At 57.8% G+C, this 19,669-nt stretch overlaps 1 protein-coding gene and 1 long non-coding RNA gene across 2 annotated transcripts; both read left to right on the top strand.

Annotated features, from left to right (window-relative positions):
• Positions 1–3,131: 3,131 nt before the first annotated feature.
• UNC93B1 (unc-93 homolog B1, TLR signaling regulator) lies at positions 3,132–12,876 on the top strand. Its single transcript, XM_057506786.1, has 11 exons — positions 3,132–3,404; positions 3,485–3,626; positions 4,146–4,299; positions 6,447–6,608; positions 6,814–6,946; positions 7,264–7,357; positions 7,929–8,053; positions 8,562–8,744; positions 9,215–9,488; positions 11,309–11,427; positions 12,203–12,876. The coding sequence occupies exons 1-11, from the start codon at positions 3,309–3,311 to the stop codon at positions 12,524–12,526; spliced, it is 1,806 nt and encodes a 601-aa protein (XP_057362769.1). The 5' UTR covers positions 3,132–3,308; the 3' UTR covers positions 12,527–12,876.
• A 3,861-nt stretch (positions 12,877–16,737) lies between these two features.
• LOC118933175 (uncharacterized) lies at positions 16,738–19,230 on the top strand. The gene is made up of 3 exons (XR_008999115.1): positions 16,738–16,889; positions 17,002–17,085; positions 19,118–19,230. It is a non-coding gene; the product is annotated as an uncharacterized LOC118933175 (long non-coding RNA).
• Positions 19,231–19,669: the final 439 nt, after the last annotated feature.

The following is a 19,669-nucleotide window of genomic DNA, read 5'->3' as shown; positions in this document are numbered from 1 at the left end:
CCGTGCCCCTCCCATCCTAATTTCAGTTGGTGCGGGTCCTTTTCTGCTTTCTCCTATTTTGCAGGTGAGGAAATATTGGGGTGTGCACAAGGCCAGGTGAGGGGCTTCCTGCTCAATGCCCGCGGGAGGCCAGGCGCCCAGTTGAGGGGCATCTGGGTATCCCGCTTCACTCACACCAAGGGGGCCCTTCCCCAGCCTGGTCCTCCCTGGCTGGTCCTGGGCTCCCGTAAGAGGAGCCAAGGAGCCGCGGCTGCCAGCCAGGTGCACAGGCTGAGTTCTTCCTTTCTCCCCTGGCAGCCCAGAGCAGAGAGGGGGCAGGTGCCAGTCTCCACCCAGGCCCGCGGGCCCCCTTACACTCTGATTCTAGCGGCGCGCTCATGGAAGGGGCAGGGACTCGGGGCTGGTGTCCTCCTCACTTACCCACAGTGCTCCGGCCACTGCCTCCCACCCCTGCCCTGCTGACCCCGCCCCTGAGGCCACTCCTCCCACCTCAGGTGGCCATGTCTGCCCCACCCCAGGGCCATGTCTCCTGCTGCCCGCTGAGCTCTACAGGACTAGGTCCTCCCAAGGGCACCCACGTCCACTGACAGCCCCATGACCTTCTGGACCTCCTCATCCCTCCCCACCCAGAGATGCAGCCACCCTCTGGACTCTGTTGTCACCCCAGGTAACGAAGCAGGCGTCCATTCTCTGATGTCACCTGGCACCCATGCGCCCCCACTCTCCCACCCCTTCCTTGCCCCAGACCTCGGGCCCTGCCCTCTCCATGTCTCCCACTTGGAGGCACCCCTGGCATGGCTCCCCAGTCTGCTTCCCCCCTATCTGTACCCAGGTGTGGTCTGGAGAAAGCTCCTCACCTCACAGCCTGGAGCTCCTGGAAACCACGCCCTCCACGCCCCCAGCTGTCCGCCTTCCCAGCAGCCCTTCTGGGGTGGTATTTGCCATGCGTTCACTTGTCCATCTGTCCACTCACATTTATTGAGCACCTACTTAGTGCCTGACACAATCCTCTGCATGAAGGGAACATGTGAGCAATTGCCAGGGTGTGGGGGTCATGGGCAATTAAACCCCAGAAAACCCGAAGGGGAGCAGTCAGGGCTGGGGGTTGTGACCCTTGGCAGGGATGGTTTCTTATCCCGAGGGCTGAGAGTGGGAGGAACACTCTCCGGGAGCAGCAGGAGGAACAACACGGGTGAGGTGGGAGGAGGGAGGAGATATAATTGGCACCTGACATTGTGTAAGTTCGAGGTGTGCAACAAGCTGATCCGATACATTTATACTGCAGTATTATTGCCACTGTAGCTTTAGCTACTAGGTTAGCTAATCTCTCTATCATGTCACATAATTATCATTTCTTCTAGTGGTGGGAACAACTGAGATCTATCTAGTTTGTTAGCAAGCTTAATGTTTATCATACAATTTCATTGTCTGTGATCTCTGCACTGTGTGTTGGATCTCCAGGACTCTAGCTGCAGGTATGGACCCTTATACAACAAGCCTCCCATTCACTCACCCCCCAGCTTCTGCTAACCGCCATTCCGCTCTTGGTTGTTTTTTTTAGAACCCACATATAAAGAACATCATACCATATTTGTCTTTAACTTATTTTACTTGGTGTAATGTCCTCGAGGTTTATTCATGTGGTTGCAATGGTAGGATTTCCTGTTTCTCATGGCTGAATAGTGTTTCATTGCATATATATCACATCTTTAGCCATTCCTCTGTGGAGGGACACTTAGGTTGTTTCCATATCTTGGCCATTGTGAATGCAGCAATAAATGTGAGAGTGTATATCTCTCTTCAATAACCTGTTTTTATTTCCCTTGGATATATACCCAGAAGTGGGATTGCTGGATCGTATCGTAGTTCTATTTTTTTTTTTTTGAGGAAACTTCTCACTGCTCTCCAAAATGGCTGGACTAGTTTACAATCCCAGCAGCGCACAAGGGTTCCCTTTTCTCTACAACCTTGCCAATGCTTATTACCCCTCGTCTTTGTGATGGTAGCCATTCTGACAGGTGTGGTTCTGATTTGCATTTCCCTGATGATTAGTGACGTGAAGCACTTTTCATGTGTCTGTCAGCCATTTGGATATCTTCTTTGGGAAAAAAATGTCTATTTCCTCTGCTTATTTTAAAATCAGATTTTTTTGTTATTGAGTTGTATGATTTCTTTATAAAATTTGGGTATTAACCCCTTGTATGATAAATGGTTTGTAAATATTCTCTCCCATTCCATAAATTGCCTTTTTATTTTCTTTTGCTGTGCAAAGGCTTTTAACTTTGATGAAGTCTCACTTGTTGATTTTTTTCTTGTGCTGTTCGTGCTTTTGGTATCATATCCAAAAAATCATTGCCAAGACCTATGTCAAGAAACTTCCTCCCTGTGTTTTCTTCTAAGATTTTATGGTATCCGATCTTACATTTGAGAATGTGATCCATTTTGAGTTCTGTTTTGTGAGTGGTGTGGGACAGGGGTCCAATTTCATTTTTCTACACGTGGTATCCAGCTCTCCCAACACCATCTGCTGAAGAGACTGTCCCAGGAGCCGTACGTTCTGAAAGCTGCCCAGGTGTCTCTAACCAGGGCGACAGTCAGTGCGCTAAGGTGCCAGCTCCAGCGAGACGGGAGCTGCATGGGTGACCCTTGCAGCCCAGGACCCGATGCCCCGTGGGGACGAGGCTCTGGACTCTCCCACAGGCTGGTGAAGGGGTCGCCTCGGCGTGATCCAGCGGCCACCACAACCTCAGCCTCCCAGGGGCCCTGCCAGAGCCCCCACTTGCAGATGCCAGAACTGAAGCTGAAGGGTGCGTGGGAGGTGGGCACGGCGCCGAGCCCCGTGGTGGGGGTCCTCTGGGCTGCTGCCGGGCTCTTTGCTGACCCGCAGACACCGCAAATGGGGCCTGGAGGCGGGGCTGCGGATGACAGGGGTAACACTGAGCGGAGCTTATACCAGGTCTGTATTCACTCACTATCCGTCAATAACTCTAGGAAGTGAAGAGGTGCTGAATGTTCCCTATTACCGGAAAATGAGGCACAGAGAAGTGGAGCTAATTCCCAAAGTTGCAAAACCAGGAAGTGGCTGAGCGGGGACTCCAGCTCGCGTCCCCTCGCCCTGAGACCGAGTCCTGGCCGGACGCGACACACGGGCGCCCCCGCGCCCCGACACCCCCCGCCCCCCGCGCAGGACACGCCTCCCGGGGGAGGTGGCCTGGGGGCGGGCGGGGGCTGATCCCGGACTCGGGAGGAAGTTCCCGGGTCGCGGCTCGTCACCCGGGGCCGCCGTGAGTCTCTGGCGGGCTCGGGCCATGGAGGCGGAGCCGCCGCTCTACCCGGTGGCGGGGGCCGCGGGGCCGCAGGGCGACGAGGACGGGTGCTGCGTCCCCGACGGGCCCGAGGCCCCGGTGAGCGGGGACGGGGGCCGAGCGGGGCGCGGGGGCGCGGGTCTCCCCGGCCGGGTGCGAGCGCTGTGCGTGCCCCGCAGCTGGACGAGCTGGTGGGCGCGTACCCCAACTACAACGAGGAGGAGGAGGAGCGCCGCTACTACCGCCGCAAGCGCCTCGGGGTGCTCAGGAACGTGCTGGCGGCCAGCGCGGGCGGCACGCTCACCTACGGCGTCTACCTGGGTACGCGCCGCCCGCCGGCCAGGGGCGCTGCCCCCTGGCCCCTCCCGCCCCCTCCCAGGCCCCTCCAGGAAAGAGAAACTGAGGGGCCCGCGGCCTGCCTTCCTCTTTCACTTCCCCGCCGGCCGCCCTCGCAGCCGCAGCTGCGCCCTCCGCCCCCAGGCCCCCTCCCCCGGTGGGATCAGACCGCGCAGCGTCCCCAGGCCCCACCACCGCCTTCCTGGGGGTGCGGGCAGGGGCTGGGCGCCCTGGGTAGGTCCGCCGGCCCTGGAATCAGGAGCGCTGGAACCCAGAGACAGGCCGAGCGATGGGGGGCGCGGCGAGGGCTTCCGGAGTCAGGTCGCTGGGGCCGCCGCTGGCCGGCGGGACTCTCTGGCTCATCCTGGCGTCCCCTTCCGTCCTCACGGGCGTTGGTATCGGGGACCCCTCTGGGACTGGCGCTAATTCCAGCGTCGCCTTCCCGCCTGTGCTTGATTGCCCCCAGAGCCAGGCTGCCCCCTCCAGGCTGCTCCCTGTCCCCAGGCCTCCTGCAGATGCAGCTGATCCTGCACTACGATGAGACCTACCGCGAGGTGAAGTACGGGAACATGGGGCTGCCCGACATCGACAAGAAGATGCTGATGGGCATCAACGTGACGCCCATTGCGGCCCTGCTCTACACACCCGTGCTCATCAGGTGTGGCGCTGCTGTCCCATGAGGGCTTGGCTGCCACCGTGATCTTGAAAGGGTGCAAGGGCTGCTGGAATATGGGGTCTCTGGCTGCCCTGTGTTCTTGGAGAGTAGGGGGTTGGAGAGACTCTGCTCCCCGACCCCAAGGGGTGAGCGAGAAAGGGTGGAACTGGGTTTGGGGAAGAAAACAAGAGCTGTGTCCTAGGGCACAGTGGGTTTCAAGTAACAGAAATCCACTCAGGCTCCTACCCTTGGCCTCCTCTGTGACCTGGAGCCACAGTGACTTTCTGGGGTTAGGGCTGTGGAATATCTGGAATCTGCTCAGCCAGTAAGGCTCAGGCACCCACCCTTGGCCCAGTCAGCTGCGGCCAGTGTTGAGGGACATTTCTCACTGCAAAGGCACACCTGAGCAGGTGCCCTGGAGGGTCTGCACTAGACATGGGCCTTGGAGGCATCTTGCCCAGCTTCCCCGTAGGGCAGAACTCCCCACCAGGTGGTAGGTCTCTGCTCAGATGGGACCCAGAGACCAGGGCACAAAGTGGATGGCTCTCAGTTCCCCTATCTCAAAAAAATTAAAAAGCCCCCAAACTCCTTTTCCCCAATTGTACAAATAGCATTAGAATCATAACTGAAATCAGACAAGAGAAAATCCTTCCTAAGCCCTGCAGTAAGTCAGCGAACTTGGTTGTCCCCCCAGCATGCGTGGCTGATGTTTATGGCCTCGTCCCCAGAGTGTGTGTGCGGTGCTGCCTTTTACTTCCTTTCTTTTCCCTGCACACAACTTGGCCTGCTCCAGTCTTCAAGGTGAGGATTCTGTGACGGTAGCATCTTCTGCAGAGGGCGGCACCCAGCTGTGGCTCAGAGTTGGACATGACAGCTCCCTCTCCTGTCTTACATGTTCACTTTGTGCTTATAGCTGGTTTCTTCTTAAAAAAAAAAAAATTCCTAGGATAATTTCCCAGCAGTCCCCTTACTAGGTCAGAGGCATGTGAAAGGCTTTCTGGCTCTTGAAACCTATCACTATGAATAATAACAGCGAACTCCTATTTCGCTTCCTTTGTGCTGGGCAGTATACAAGAGTTACCTCAGTCCCTGCAGTCCAGGTAAGCACTCTAATCCTAGACACAGAGAAACCGAGAGTTTTTACAAGGGTCCCTGGCAGCAGCTGACAGACTGCAGGTTTGAATCTGGCAAAGTGGCTTCAAGCCCCCATGCTTGACCCCTGTGATTTCCCAAAGGGCTATGCCAGTCTGCATGACCTGAGCTGTGTGTGTCATTTTGAAACCATAGCCTCACCAGCACTGAGTCCAGTACTTTTATATTTGCTGTTTTACTCCATCAAAATGTACAGTATATTTTTTGTGGACTATCCTTCCCCAAATAGATTGGAGGGAGCTGCCTATTTATGTATTATACGGCAAACTAAGGATGATAAAAGAACCAGGAGCCTGCAATAGAAAAGAGTAATTGTATCAAAGAACTAGGGTCACTTGGCTTTGAGCTTCCTGAAACCGAGACAAAGAAAGGAGTAAATTAACACAAATACTCAAAAAACCCCAAAGATTCCAGAAGTGCCTTTAGGCTGACCAGCCTCCATGCTCTGAATGGGCCCTTTTTCTGTCCCTTTGAACACCGTGTGACATTTTCCCAGAGCCAGCAAGCCTGCTATCCTCGGAGCCAGTGAGCAGGAAACTCAAGGAGGGAGAGGCAGGGTGCCAGCTCTGCCTCTGGGCAGCAGGAGGGGGCCCAGCCCCGGTCATGTCCCTTGGCCCTGCAGTTGCAGCACATGAGCTCGGGGAGGGAAGGGGCTTGGGAGCCGGCCCAGAGCAGGAATAAGAGCTGGGTGCGCCCATGGGCCCCTGACCCATGACTCCCTCCCTCCCCTTATCTCTGCCCATCCTTGCAGTGGCCACGAGAGGCTCATGGGTCGCTCTGTGCCCGCACCACAGCTGTGAAAGCTGAGGTGTGTGGATGCAGTGGTTGGCCTGAGACCACCAGCAGTCCGTATCTCTGAGATTCCACGTTAGGGCCCCTGACTCCAGGGCCGGGGGGCTCCCTACTCCCACAGCCTCGTGAGCTAGGAGTTGGGGCCACTCTGGTTTCAGGCCATGGCAGTAGGCCCATGGTACCAGCAGCCCTCCCACTGCCCACAGGTTTTTTGGTACCAAGTGGATGATGTTCCTGGCCGTGGGCACCTATGCCCTCTTCGTCTCCACCAACTACTGGGAACGTTACTACACACTTGTGCCCTCAGCTGTGGCCCTGGGCATGGCCATTGTGCCTCTTTGGGCTTCCATGGGCAACTACATCACTAGGTAAGCCTGGTGGACAGCAGGGCAGGGGGCTAGAGACCTGGCAGAGTGACCTTGGCCGGGGGGACCTTGGGCCAGCCCCTCTTGCCCTCTGGGCCTCAGTTTCTGCATCTGTGAGACGGGCTGGCCAGCCCGCAGCCCTGGGTGCAGGAAGCAGAGGTGTCTGGCAGAGGTCAGAATGGGGAGTCTTCTCTCCTTTGTGGTCCAGGATGGCCCAGAAGTACTATGAGTACTCTCACTACAAGGCGCAGGATGAGCAGGGCCCCCAGCAGCGCCCACCCCGGGGCTCCCATGCACCCTATCTCCTGGTCTTCCAAGCCATCTTCTATAGCTTCTTCCACGTGAGTGCCACACATGGGCCTTGTGTGTGTGGAGGGTGGGGTTCCAGGCCTGGAACCCATACCTTGAGCCCATTCCACAGTCTTTGAGCCCTCTAGACCCGCTACCCTTTCTTGAGCCAACCCCTGATTGCTTATCTTTAGCAACTGACACCTCATCCCTCTCCTGTCCTCAGTGCACTGGGTACTCCCCTTCTCCACCTGCCCCCAGAGGTGGGAGGGCTCCCGTCCCCCCAAGGCTGTGCCTAGACTCCTCCCAGATCATGCCCGTGCTCCCTGCCTGGGTCCAGGCCTACCCCAAGTTGCCCTCCTGTCCACAGCTAAGCTTTGCCTGTGCCCAGCTGCCCATGATCTACTTCCTGAACCACTACCTCCATGACCTGAACCACACGCTGTACCATGTGCAGAACTGCGGTTAGTCCTCTTGGAGAGGGGGTCCCCAGGGCTTCTCACCTCCCACACTGGGTCATCCAGCAGACGCTGGGCCGTCGAGGGCACACAGAAAGGATGCCCTCACTCAAAGGGCTCAGTGTCCCACTGCTCTCATGGGCAAGGCACGGGGCCCTGTAGGAGTAGGTAGTTAGGACATCTGACCCAGCCTTAGGGGTATGGGGTTGGGCAATGCATCAAGGAAGGCTGCCTGGAGGAGGTGCCATCTGGGCTGTGGCTGCCTATGAGATGTCTCTCAGAGCCAAGCCTACCCTCAGAGCTCAATCAATTCAGGGTAACTGAACAAAGGTGGGTGTCCCCCTCCTCCCCAGCCTTCTGGACACAAAGGCAGGAAAGGGGAAAGGTGCTGCTGTCTTCGGGGCACATCCAGCCCCAGAGCCCTCACCTCCAGACTGCTCCCCAAAGACCCTGCCTTTCTTTGCGGGCACTGCTCCTGCCCATCCCCTCTGGCCCTCCCGTCCCTCGCTGCATTTCTCTGTGGTTGAGCTGACAGTGCCCTGGTCCCTCACGGGGTCCCCCACCCGCCCCTTCTCAGGTACTAACAGCGAAGGCATCCTCAACGGCTTCAACAAAACTGTTCTGCGGACGCTACCGCGGAGTCGAAACCTCATAGTGGTGGAGAGCGTGCTCATGGCGGTGGCCTTCCTGGCGATGCTGCTGGTGCGGCCTGGGACGGGGGTCGGGCGTTGTCAGTGACGCCGGGGGACCGGGGCGGGGAGAAGGGGTGCCGCCCGGAGTTGTGGTCTCAGTCGGGAGCCAGGGCTGGGTGCTGGGGAGGGGGCTTGAACCTAGGAGCTGGGGCTGAGGCTCGGAGACGCGGCTGATGGCTGCAGACTGAGGGGGACCAAGCCTGGTTCGGGGTCCAGCCGGAGACAGGGTCCGAGGGGATTGGCTGTGACCTGGGCTGGGGGCGGAACCCAGGGCTGAGTGTCGGAAGGTGTGGCTCCAACCCAGGGGCGGTGCCGGAAGCAGAACGAGACGTTAGGGGCGTGGCCTCGGCCCGGAGGAGGCTCAGAGAGGCGAGATCTCAGGGATTGCGCCTGGGGCGGGGTCTGCGGGGTGTCGCAGGGGCGGGGCCTTGAGGACAGGGCCAAGGGCGTCTTGGGGCGGGGGCGGGGCTGAGGGGCGGCGTCCCTGGCTGCCCTACGTTCACAGCGCCGGTCGGCAGGTGCTGGGCCTGTGCGGCGCCGCGTACCGGCCCACGGAGGAGATCGACCTGCGCAGCGTGGGCTGGGGCAACATCTTCCAGCTGCCCTTCAAGCACGTCCGCGACTTCCGCCTGCGCCACCTCGTGCCTTTCTTTATCTACAGTGGCTTCGAGGTGCTCTTTGCCTGCACTGGCCTCGCCCTGGTATGTACAGCGTGCCTAGGGTTGCCAGACAAAATATAGGACGTCCAGTTAAATTTGAATTTCAGATAAATGAAATTTAAAATATATGTATACGTATGTACAAGTATGTCCCAAATATTACCCTCTCTTTAACCCCATTATCCCTCTACCTACAGAAAGTAATTTTAACCTCTGTAAGCCCCAGTTCCCTCATTTGTGGAGTGCGTGTAATAACGGTGTTCACTCCCAGAGTGTTACACGGTTGAGGTGGGATAAAGCCCGTAAAGTGATTCCGCGCAGGTACAGCTTTGGTGTCTGGGGACACTGTCCAAGCATTTTCTCATTGCCCCTCTGGAACCTTCCATGAGCCTTGGAGGGACTTAGACCTCCTGTGTCCCGGAGAGGGCAGGGTGTGGCCTAAAGTGAGGCCTCGTGTGGGGAAGGCCTGAGCCTGGGCCAGATACCCTCCAACATGCACCCTGTTCCTCCAGGGCTATGGTGTGTGCTCAGTGGGGCTGGAGCGCCTGGCCCACCTCCTCCTGGCTTACAGCCTGGGCGCCTCTGCCTCCTCAGTCTTGGGCCTCCTGGGGCTGTGGCTGCCGCGCCAGGTGCCCCTGGTGGCTGGGGCCGGATTGCACCTGCTGCTTACTCTCAGCCTCTTCTTCTGGGCCCCCACGCCTCGGGCTCTGCAACACATCTGGATTCTCTATGTAGCAGCTGTTCTCTGGGGTGTGGGCAGTGCCCTCAACAAGACTGGGCTAAGCAGTGAGTATAGCAGGGGGCACTGGGGTGGCTGGGCAGGGGTTCCTGTGGCTACTTCACAGTGGTTGGTAAGGAGAGCAGACATCCCAGGGACAGACTTGGGGTCCCAGGGACACCCTGGAGGCCTGTCCATGGGGTCCTGTGGATATGGGGGAGGTAGGTGGAGATCCCTGTGGATACTCCAGGGATGGAAGCAAGTCCCATTGACCTGTAGGGACAGATGTGGAGGGGACACCCTGGGGTCAGGTGAAGGGTCACATGCCATGTACATCCTGTGGATGCCCCAGGGTGGGCATGGGGCCCTACAGACATTGGGAGGTCTATGTGAGATCTGGTGGGGTAGGTATGGTTGGGGATACCTCATTTTCATACCAGGGGACACAGCCCACCTTGGCGTAGTTTTCAAGATACTGGGAGCTGATTCTGATCTGCACCCTAGGGAGCATGAGAAGCAGCAGTGGCCTGTCCACAGCACACTGCAGGGTGTAAGTGCAGATATGGAGAGGAGCAGGAATGAGCATGGAACCCCAACACTGGTCTGTAGACTGAGAGAGTCCAGGCCCAACGGCCAGGCTGCTGCAGTGGGAGCAGGGGAGAGTGGGACCCTGTTTGCAGAAAGGAGGGGGTGGGTCAGAGTTCAGCTGTATGGCAGTCGCTGCCCACAGGTGGGCATATACCAGGGACACACAGCCATACACACAGGTGCAACCATCTGGGTCTTCTACATTGGGATCTTCTCTGGTGGGCTGGTGCTGTTAACAGTTTTCAACATCACCCCTGGGGGTGTGGCATGGTGGAGGTCATGTTACTGTGGGTAGGGCAGGAGCTGGCCCAGGTGACCCCTGCACCCACCAGCAGAGAGAGAGTTGGGTGTCTCTGTTATGGGGCTGGCGTCCCACACTCGGGACCACACTCATCTGGCTGTTTTGTTCAGGAGCAGCCAGCTCTTGGCAGCATCCAGCCTGGCCACCTTGTGCCCATGATATGTCTGGACTTGGGACTGGTCCCTGCATCCCCTTCTGCCAGGCTCCACTTCCTGCCTCCTCCTTGGGGACTCGGGGGGCTCTGTGTACATTCATAGCCCCAGGGGGGTACGGTCACACTGCCAGGCCTTAGAATGGGTATGTTAATGTCCCGGGCGGCGAGGGTATGATTTGCCACGTGCCGTACGGGCTTTCTCACATTAAAACCTCACAACACAGCATATATGTGTCATCTCATTTTACAGGTGGGAAAAATGGCTCTGGGAAATTGACCTACCCTGAGTTACCCATAGAGCCAACATTTGAATCCTCCTCTCTGTGCCAGCTCTCTCCAGTGTACAGTCCTGAGAGTAGAATCTGAGTCTCCTGACTCCTGTCTGGTGCTCTCTGCCCACTCCAGGGAGGATTCTCTGGGAAATAAGTCTAAACTTCCGAGCTTCAGGTTTGATTGGCAGAATGCTTGCTTGCCCTCCCTGAGCCCTGAATGAGGAGGAGAAAGAACCCCTGGCACTGCAGACCTGGGGTCCTAAGGAGGACAGGATGTGACTGTACATAGGGCTTTCCACTTTCGAGGCCACGCATGTGCCGCCCACAGCAAGGCCTACCTGCATCCCCCAGCTGGGCTCGCATGTTCCTGCCTCTGCGCAGCACCCAGCGCAGCGTGATAACCAGAGTCTCCACTAGGGAGCAGGCCACGACCTGGTTACAAGGGCTCTCTAGGAATTCTGGGGCCAAAGGTTTTAACCAGGCAGGACCTAAGAGGGTCGCAGGTGGGAGATCAGCTGCTCTGGGCCCTACTTGACACCTGTCCCCTTCCTGCCCTGTCCTACCTGCCTTCAGCACTCCTGGGAATCCTGTATGAGGACAAAGAGAGGCAAGACTTCATCTTCACCATCTATCACTGGTGGCAGGCCGTGGCCATCTTTGCAGTGTACCTGGGCTCCAGCCTGCCCATGAAGGTAAGGCCGCGCGGGTGGGAGGAGGACTCCTGGGCATCAGGCACCCCTCACGCCACCCCCTAGGCAAGAGATACTTCCTGAGTGACCGCCCTGGCCTCACAGCCCCTGAAGGGCACCATTGGCTTCCTGCCTCACCTCCTGCACCTTCAGTTTACAGTCTCTGAGACGAGTCAGTTTGCTCTTTCCTGTGGGCACATCCCAGCCACCTTGTGGGCAATTTGATAGTCAGATGTGGGGTTCTGCACTGGATGTCGAGGGCCTGTCTCCCTCCATGCCTTCAGGGACAAGGTTCCTGGAGCTCTGATCCCACCCACTGCCGTGTCAGTTTAACAGGGAGTGTGCATGCGAGTGTGTGTGTGTGTGTGTGCGTGCGTGCGCTGAGTTATGCAGTAGAGTTATGTCTGACCGAGGGTTAGATCTGAGATGCAGAAAAATCTGACGTGCATTACTTGAGGTCCCGGTGTGGAGGGGACAGAGTAAGCCCCTGTAAAGAGGGGCCAGGCCTGTGTCTGGGCATGTCAACATCCTGACATCTACCCCATGAGGCAAAGGGTTATTATTACAGTTAGGGAAACTGAGGCCCTGAGAGGCAGGGCGACCATATAGGGCTGAGCCTGGCCTTCAGCCTGGCGCGTGGGGGGGTGCTCAGGACGGGTGCTGGAGAAGCGGAGGTGGGGGCGGCTCCGGGAGGAGGTAAGGGAGGCGACAGCGCCGGTGCGGGACGGCGCGGGGCAGGCGGCCCGCGGGTCCCCTGCATCCCGCCCTTTGCGCCCAGGCCAAGCTGGCCGTGCTGCTGGTGACGCTGGTGGCGGCCTCGATCTCGTACCTGAGCATGGAGCAGAAGCTGTGGCGGGGCGTGTGCCCGCGCCAGCCGCGCATCCCGCGGCCCCAGCACAGGGTGCGGGGCTACCGCTACCTGGAGGAGGACAACTCGGACGAGAGCGACGCGGAGGGCGCGCGCGGCGGCGGTCCCGGGAACGGCGCGGAGGAGGAGGCGCCGCCTGTGGGGCCCGGGCCTGGCCCCGCGCCCCCCGGGCCCTGCCGCAGGCCCTGCCCCTACGAGCAGGCGCTGGGGGGCGACGGGCCTGAGGAGCAGTGAGGGGCGCAGCCGCCGTCGGGTCGCGGCCGTCCCGCCTCGCCGTCCTGGGGAAGGACCCCCTGACCGCCGCCGCGTTCGGGACAGCCCTCCGGGAGCCTGGGGGCCGCCCCGCAGCCCCCTCCCGGGCAGGCTTGGGCCTTGAGACCCCTCGGCCTCGCATCGAGGTTGAGACAGGGCAGCCGCCGCCCGCTGCCCGCCGCCCTGGCCGCCCGACACCGCGCCAGCGCGTGTCCCGCCCGAGCAGGGCCGGCGCTCCGCCGCCCGGACCCAGCAGGGGGCGCGCTTTGTACTTCCCACCCCGAGGCGCGACTTTTTATAGAAAATGAGCAATAAAAATATTTTGTACTATCCTGACTGGCAAGGCTCAGGCCACCGGGGATCGGAGAGTGCCCGAGATGTGTGCCTGGCTGCCCGGCTGCTGGTAACTGGGACGCTGTGTGAGGAGACCTTGAGCCCTCCCTTGGGGGAGGGGCTCCCCTAAGCCCCTCCCACCGGGCTGCCCTCCCTCCTGGAAGCCCCTCCCCTCCCTGGTCCGGCACAGTCCGGGACGGAAGCCAGAGCGCCTGGGGTGGCCTGCAGGGGCCTCAGGGAAAGTGGCGCGGCTGTCAGCCCCTCGTGGGCCCAGGGAATGATACCGACTCCAAAGGCCCGGCTCCCCTGCCCCTCCTGTAGTCTCCCAAGCATCCCAGCCCCCAGGCTCACCCTAACCCTTCCCTGTCTGTGGGGCGCACCTGCCCACAGCTCCCCAAGCAACTCCTTGGGGGCCGGGTCCACTTCTGAGCTGTGTCGGGGCCACACAGCGCCGGGTATGGGCTGGGGGAGCGGTGGTCCGGCTCAGGCCACAGCGGTGCAGATCCCCGGAGGCGGAGGGCGCCCCTCTCGCGCCCCTCCCCCGCTGGCGGAAGAGGAGACCGAGCCCTCACTGAAGAGCTTTGGCAGCCTGGGGGAGGCCAGCCAGGGGCCACGGGAGGGTCATGGGACCCCTAAGTGCACCCGTGCCTCTGCTGGGCAGCACCATCCCTCACTGCACACCCGCTTCCCCCCATACCGCACACCCACCTCGGCGCTGGGTCTCCTGGGTTCTCCCACGCACCGGCCACGGCTCCTGTCTCTCCTCTCTGCCCCTCACCGCCCTCACCTGCGTTCCGGGCCTGCAGCCCCTGGAGCCCCGGAGGCGCTGTGGCCTCAGGCAAGGGCCCAGGTTCCTCCTCTGCAGAGCGTGTCTCTCCGGGAGAGAAGGCAGGGGTGAGAGCCCTCAGCACGGTGGGCAATGTCCCCGAGGCCTCACAGAGGTGCAGAAGACAGCTTAAAACCGCCACTGTGTGTCTGTCCCCCCAAGCAAACCAGTTCCAGCAGTTCAGTTTCCACACCAGATCTCGCCACCCTCCTTTCACACGGTATCTCTGAGAAGCTGGGTTTCCTGTGGTTTGGGGAATAATAAGTGAAAATCACCATGAGTCGGGAAATGAGGCGAGGGTGTCCAGTCCCATTCCCAGGTGTGAGGAGCTGACTGGAGCGTGCAGCTAATGCGTAAGTAGTGGTCACTGAAGAATGAAACAGAAGGACCATTTTATCTTTCTGTTAGTGTGCATTCTATTTTCTAAATGACCGCTAAGTTATTAGAACATAAGTACTTACTGCTTTGGACTTAAAATAATCCCTGAACGGAACTGTTCGGTGCTGCTTTTGGCCCAGGAGCCCTGTGGAAAGTGGCTGAGAGACTAAGGGTGCCAGGGACTGAGAAAGTCTGGGCACCCCTGTGTGAACACACAGCTGCCCAGGGAAACCTCTCAGTGAACATCAGCTCTTAACCTAGGTACCCACAGTGAGTCCCTCCCGGGCCCCCGTGGCCCCCAGTTGCCCAGAGGACTGGCTGTGTCCTTTCTGGGCCCAGTTCTAGGGAAGATGATCAAACCGATGGTCTGTGACCCCTGAGAAGGGAGCCCCCCGGGCCTGCCGCAAACCAGCGTAAGCCAGGTGCCAAGGTGTCTTTGGCAGATTCGGGGGTCCTGCGGTCATGGAGGCAGTGAGGGCTTCAGCCTGCCCCCAGGCCCTCCCCAGGTGGCTTGTGCACTCAGACAGGTGAGGGGCTGGAAACTGCCTCCCTCCCACTCAGACTTTGAATGACAAGCAGAGCAGAAAGGGGCCAGCTCTCCCCCTGGCAGGGAAGAAGGGTTCTCTGGAGAACCGTGTGGCCATATCCTCCTGGCGGAATTCCAGAATTGCAGCTGTTGGGCTCCCGCACTGGGCGATCAGACACTCAGATAATAAGCCTCTGAATGCAGGGCAAGTGCCATTTGGAAAAGTGTGGGCCCCCGGACGTGTCAGGCAGGGCTAGAGAGGGGGTGGGGGCAGGTCTACAAGCAGTGAGCTCAAAGTCATTTTTGACATCCATCTTGATACTGGACACTCTGATATTGAGCAGTCACAAAGGTGGCCACTTGGGAGGGGACATAGTTTCTGTCCCCCATCAGAAGCCTGGCTCTTTGGGGGCAGGGCTAACTGAGCCGTTAGATGTAAATGCCTGGTCATATTATGACATTGACATTGGCGTCACCTCTTCTGGTCTCTGTCACCTCTGGATAAGGTGACTGGGTGGAGCTCTGGAGCCCAGAGTGGAAGGTCAGACTGTGTCACGGCCACCACTGCTCCAACAGCTCTGTGATGTTGTCAATCCACCAGAGAGATTTTTTGAATGGTTCCAAGAATCTAAGTAGAAGATTTAACTATCTTTAAGTTCTCAATAGCAGGTTAGGCCTGAAAAGTCTCCTTCTGGAAAACATGTAGAGATGCCGGACACAAACCACTTTTTAAACATATAGCTGAGCTCTCAAGAAAGTCGGCCAAGTCCCCCAGGCCCAAAACCAAAGAGGGCCCTGGAGCCCAGGACAGTGTGGACAGATGGCTGAGACCACGGCCACACGCTGAGGCTGGGCCCCTTGCCGGGCAGCAGGCTGGTAATAAAGCCACGCAGAAAGCTGGCACCATAAAAAAGCAACACTTTTAAGGGTGGGCAGGAGAAATTCCACCTGTGGGCCCAGAAAGATGTAAGGAAATTTGGACTTGGTGTGGGGGAGGAGCTTCCCATGAGCGCTGGGTGTTTTCAGGCTGGGCTTCATGTGAGTGAGGAGCCCTCCAATGGAGTGACCCCATCCATGCAGCCTAGGAGCTCCAAAGTCGAGAAGTTAGCATTAAAAAGTAGTCATGGCTTAGTGGTGCCCCTGATGAAAACACATGGAAAACCTCTGTGAGGGGTCCCGGAAGCCTGGCAGGCCAGGCTCCCTCAGGTAAGGCCCCTGTGAGGGTGCGCTCGCAGTCCTAAGTTACAGCATGCACGGGAAGCAAGTCACTGTGAGTGAAAGACAGACCCCGAAAGGGCAGGGTTAGACTCCCCTTCACGTCCCTCCCTGTAAGAGGCTATGAGTAGGCGTGTGCGGCAGGCAGCTTCTGAAGTGCTCCCAGGGGTCTCTGGCCCCTGACACGTCACAGCTCTGTGTCATCTCCTGCCCTCGACGGTGAGAGGGACCTCGTGACTGTTCTCTAATAAGGAGAGTATGTCTGGCCATGAAGTAGGATGTTAAGTGGGCCTCTGAGACTCCTGCCTTCCCAGGAGTGTGGGCAGGACAACAGAATGACATGGCAGATCACCCTGTGATTAGGTTCCCAATCAGTTGCCTTTGAGCTAATCAAAAGTATGACTCTTTTAAATTTAAAAGGTGGTCAACTGAAGAATTTCAACAGATTATAAAGTGTTAGAATTGACTTACTCTCTTAGATCCTAGGAGCTGTGGACCCTGCAGAATAGTGAATAAATCAAGTGATACTGGACAGCAATGAGGCCAAAAGATGGCCCATTGAGTATTTCACCCCACAGTGGGCGGCAGAGTCCTAGGCCCGAGCCGTACTCAAAGAAGAGCCAGGAACCTGAGCACCTGAGTTCCTGCGCAATGGCGTGTGTTTAAGGACCCGAGGGCCTGGAAGGCCTTGACTTGCAATAGACACTGGGGGCCTCATTTAACATCTGCATATTCAGGAGGACTTGGGAGCATCTGCTACCGGAAGATGCTTTATGATGTACCAATTTTAATCGTCAACAGCCCTGTGAGAAATTTTCATTAGGATTGTTGTGCATTTTCCATATTTGGTACATTTTGCAGTTTAGGTAGATCTGCATCAGCAGGACACCAAAAGTTAAGATTGAGCGAGTCCTCTTGGCATTTACAATTGGAGGGTCACGCTCAGTGGAATTCCCGTCCAGCCTCAATCTGATCTTCATCCCTTACACGATGGGAGCAAGGCGGCAACTGTGGGATTTCCCTGAGGATCTTGTTCAAGGGATGAGCCTTTTGTACTGTGTGAGAAGGTAAGGTCTTACGACAGTTGTCGGGGTTGGAGAATCTGGCACAGGTTGAGTCATGTTGTGTTGTATGTTAGGATGTTATGAGGCGGTACACATTGTAGCTGTGTTTTCATAGATGGCCAATGCATGAGGACAGCCCAGGAGTCAGGAAAAGCCCGGATGAGGCGGCTGGTTGATCAGGGTGTGCTCTGATGCTAAGGTTAGCCACACTTCAGCCAACTGAGCTGGCGCTTGGGTCCCATGTCCGATCGGGGAGGGCCCCGCAAGGGAATGGGACAGCCGCTCCCCAGTGGGTCCCATGGCGGGAGCTTCAGAGTGCATGAAGCCCCTTTCTTCTTTACTCACTTGTTCTGGGGACCCCCAAGTGGTCAGTGACTCCGGGGGGTGACTCTGGGAGAGGGGTGGCCTCTCCTGGCATCATAGTCTTGGGCAAGGATCTGAGGACAAGGGGAAACTGCTGCTTCTGGCACAAGGAATGCGCCAGATGACCCAGGCCTGACTTTATCTGAAAGACGTCACCCTTACCGAGGCAAGGAGCTTTCTGCAGCGGGGCTGAGCCCCCAGGATGCAGCCTCCGTGACCCAAGATGCAATGGGCAACTGTCCGAAGGGTCATCAGGTCAAACTGGCGAGCTCAGTTCCCCACAAGGCCCGACATGTAGCCAGCAGCGGCTCTAAGGGAGTATATCGGGGTGCTGAAGCAGGCAGTTTCTGCACCAAAAACCCATGAACAGTTGGCAGCTCTCCTGAGTAGTTCAGGGGCTCTCGGTGGCATGAACAAGGGTGGCTAAGGCCTCATCTGGAAAGGAGTGGACTGGGGCATCAAGGAAGTATTTATATAGTTAAGGGAGCAGCAGGTCAAGCTCACACACAAGACAAGGACAGGCCAAGGTCAAGGCCTGACTGATGTGGCTGATCAAGACACAAGCCGCTTTCGGATTCAAGGTTAGTTACTGACAGAGGCAGTGAAAGGGGGAGTAAGTCAAAGTTGCCAGCTCCCTGAGGTCCTTGTCCCACACACCAAAAAAAGATGACCTTGGGACAGAAGGGGTGGGGGCTGACAGGTGGGCTGTGGGACCGCCTGCAGCTGCGGAGCCTGCTCTGCGCCCCGCTGGGGCCGTGTTCCCCCTGTAGCAGGACTTCACTGAGTTCCCCGTCCAGGGTGAGGCCCGGTGGGACTTGTCAGGAACCAGGCCTGCGAGGCAAGGGCCTGGCCCAGGGGCCAAGGAGCCAGACTCCCAGGCAGGCTGAGGACTGGCTCTGAGTCCATGAGGCCCACTCTGTCCTGGGCCTTGAGGGAGGGATGGGCTCCCACCCCCAGCCTCCTGCTCAGGCCCGGCCTTTCCTGCCTATGAGATGGAAGTATATAGAACCTTGGGTGGTACAGACTTCCCATGCGTGGAGGCCAGGTACCTGGCAGGAACCGGGCATCCGCAGCTGCAGGGATATTCCTGGGTCAAGGCCTTAGGGTACCAGGGGAAACTGACATCCAGTGGGACGGTCCACAGATGCACCTCAGAGTCAGGAGCAGAGCAGGAGGCTGTGCCCCCCATGTCCTACCCCTGTTGCCTTCCCCTCCCCCAGAACCCTACATGCAGGCTTGGCACTGGGAGCCAGTGATCCTCACTGTGCCTGTGGAGGGCAGGAGTGGGCTTCTGCACAGCCTGGGCAAAAGGCAGAGGGAGGGAGGGGACATGACCCAATTCACCTGCTTGGGGGTGCAAACATGGAACCCCCCCTTTATTTTCCAGTTAATTCCTTGAGCACCCCTATGCACATTAACAGAGGGTCCAGCATCTCCCTGTGCAGGCTTCCAGTTCCTGATTGCCATAGGAATTGGGCAATCCTGCTGCCCAGCAGAAAGGAGGTTGGGACCCCTGGGCCTCCCACTAGCTGCTGCTCTCCATGCTGCCACATGGGGGCGCTGTTGAACAAGGTCCATGCCCTCCTGGCCTTTGCTACCTGCCTGCAGTGCAGCAGGGGCCCCCAGGCTGAGCACCTTAACCCCAGCTTCCTCAGTAACTGTTCTCCAAGCCCCTCAAATGGCCTTCAGAGGTGCGAGGGGCTTCAGAGAGGGCCACCTGCTCCGTTGGCACTGGCCTCCCCACTCGCCATAAAGCTCTGTCCTGAGCCCAGTGACCAGCCGGGGCCCCTCCTTCATGGTGAGTCCTTGAGGGCTGGCCGGAAGGGTCATCTGCTGCTGGGAGAACTCAGGCAGAGATCCCCATCCAGTGTCACAGGTGACCAGTACTGCTGACCTCTGCAAGGATAGGTTTCACCTTCCTCCGCCCACCCTGCCCACTCAAGAGGGGCAGCCATGGCCCAGCTCCCAAGGCAAGCGAGTGTGGACCCCCAGAAGACAAGCCCAGCACGCTCTGTGGGCACAGCAGATCGTGGGCACAAAAGAGAGAGAAATGTTGTAAGTTTGATATTTCAAAAGATTTTTAGAGACCAAAGTAAAATTGTAGGAAAAGCAGAATTTGGTTGGATTTTCTTGCTTTCATTACAGCTCCATGTTTTGAGGTGTTCTGTCACTTGAAACAACACTACAGTGGTGGGGGCATTACCCTCCTTTCAGTGTTTAAGGCTACAGGCCCATCTTCCTTGCAGATGCTTAGGAAAAACAGCCATTTTGGGTGATTTTTCCCACAATTAAAAAAAATAAAATAAATGTTTATATTGTATTTGCTATGGGACATACACTGTTTTAAGTATTATTAGCCATTTAAATCTCAGAATGATAGGAAGAGCTATTATAATTCTTATTTTACAGATGAAGCAGCT

The sequence above is a fragment of the Manis pentadactyla genome, chromosome 9 (assembly GCF_030020395.1).
Source record: "Manis pentadactyla isolate mManPen7 chromosome 9, mManPen7.hap1, whole genome shotgun sequence".
NCBI lineage: Eukaryota > Metazoa > Chordata > Mammalia > Pholidota > Manidae > Manis > Manis pentadactyla.
This window is presented reverse-complemented; position numbering and strand designations above follow the sequence as displayed.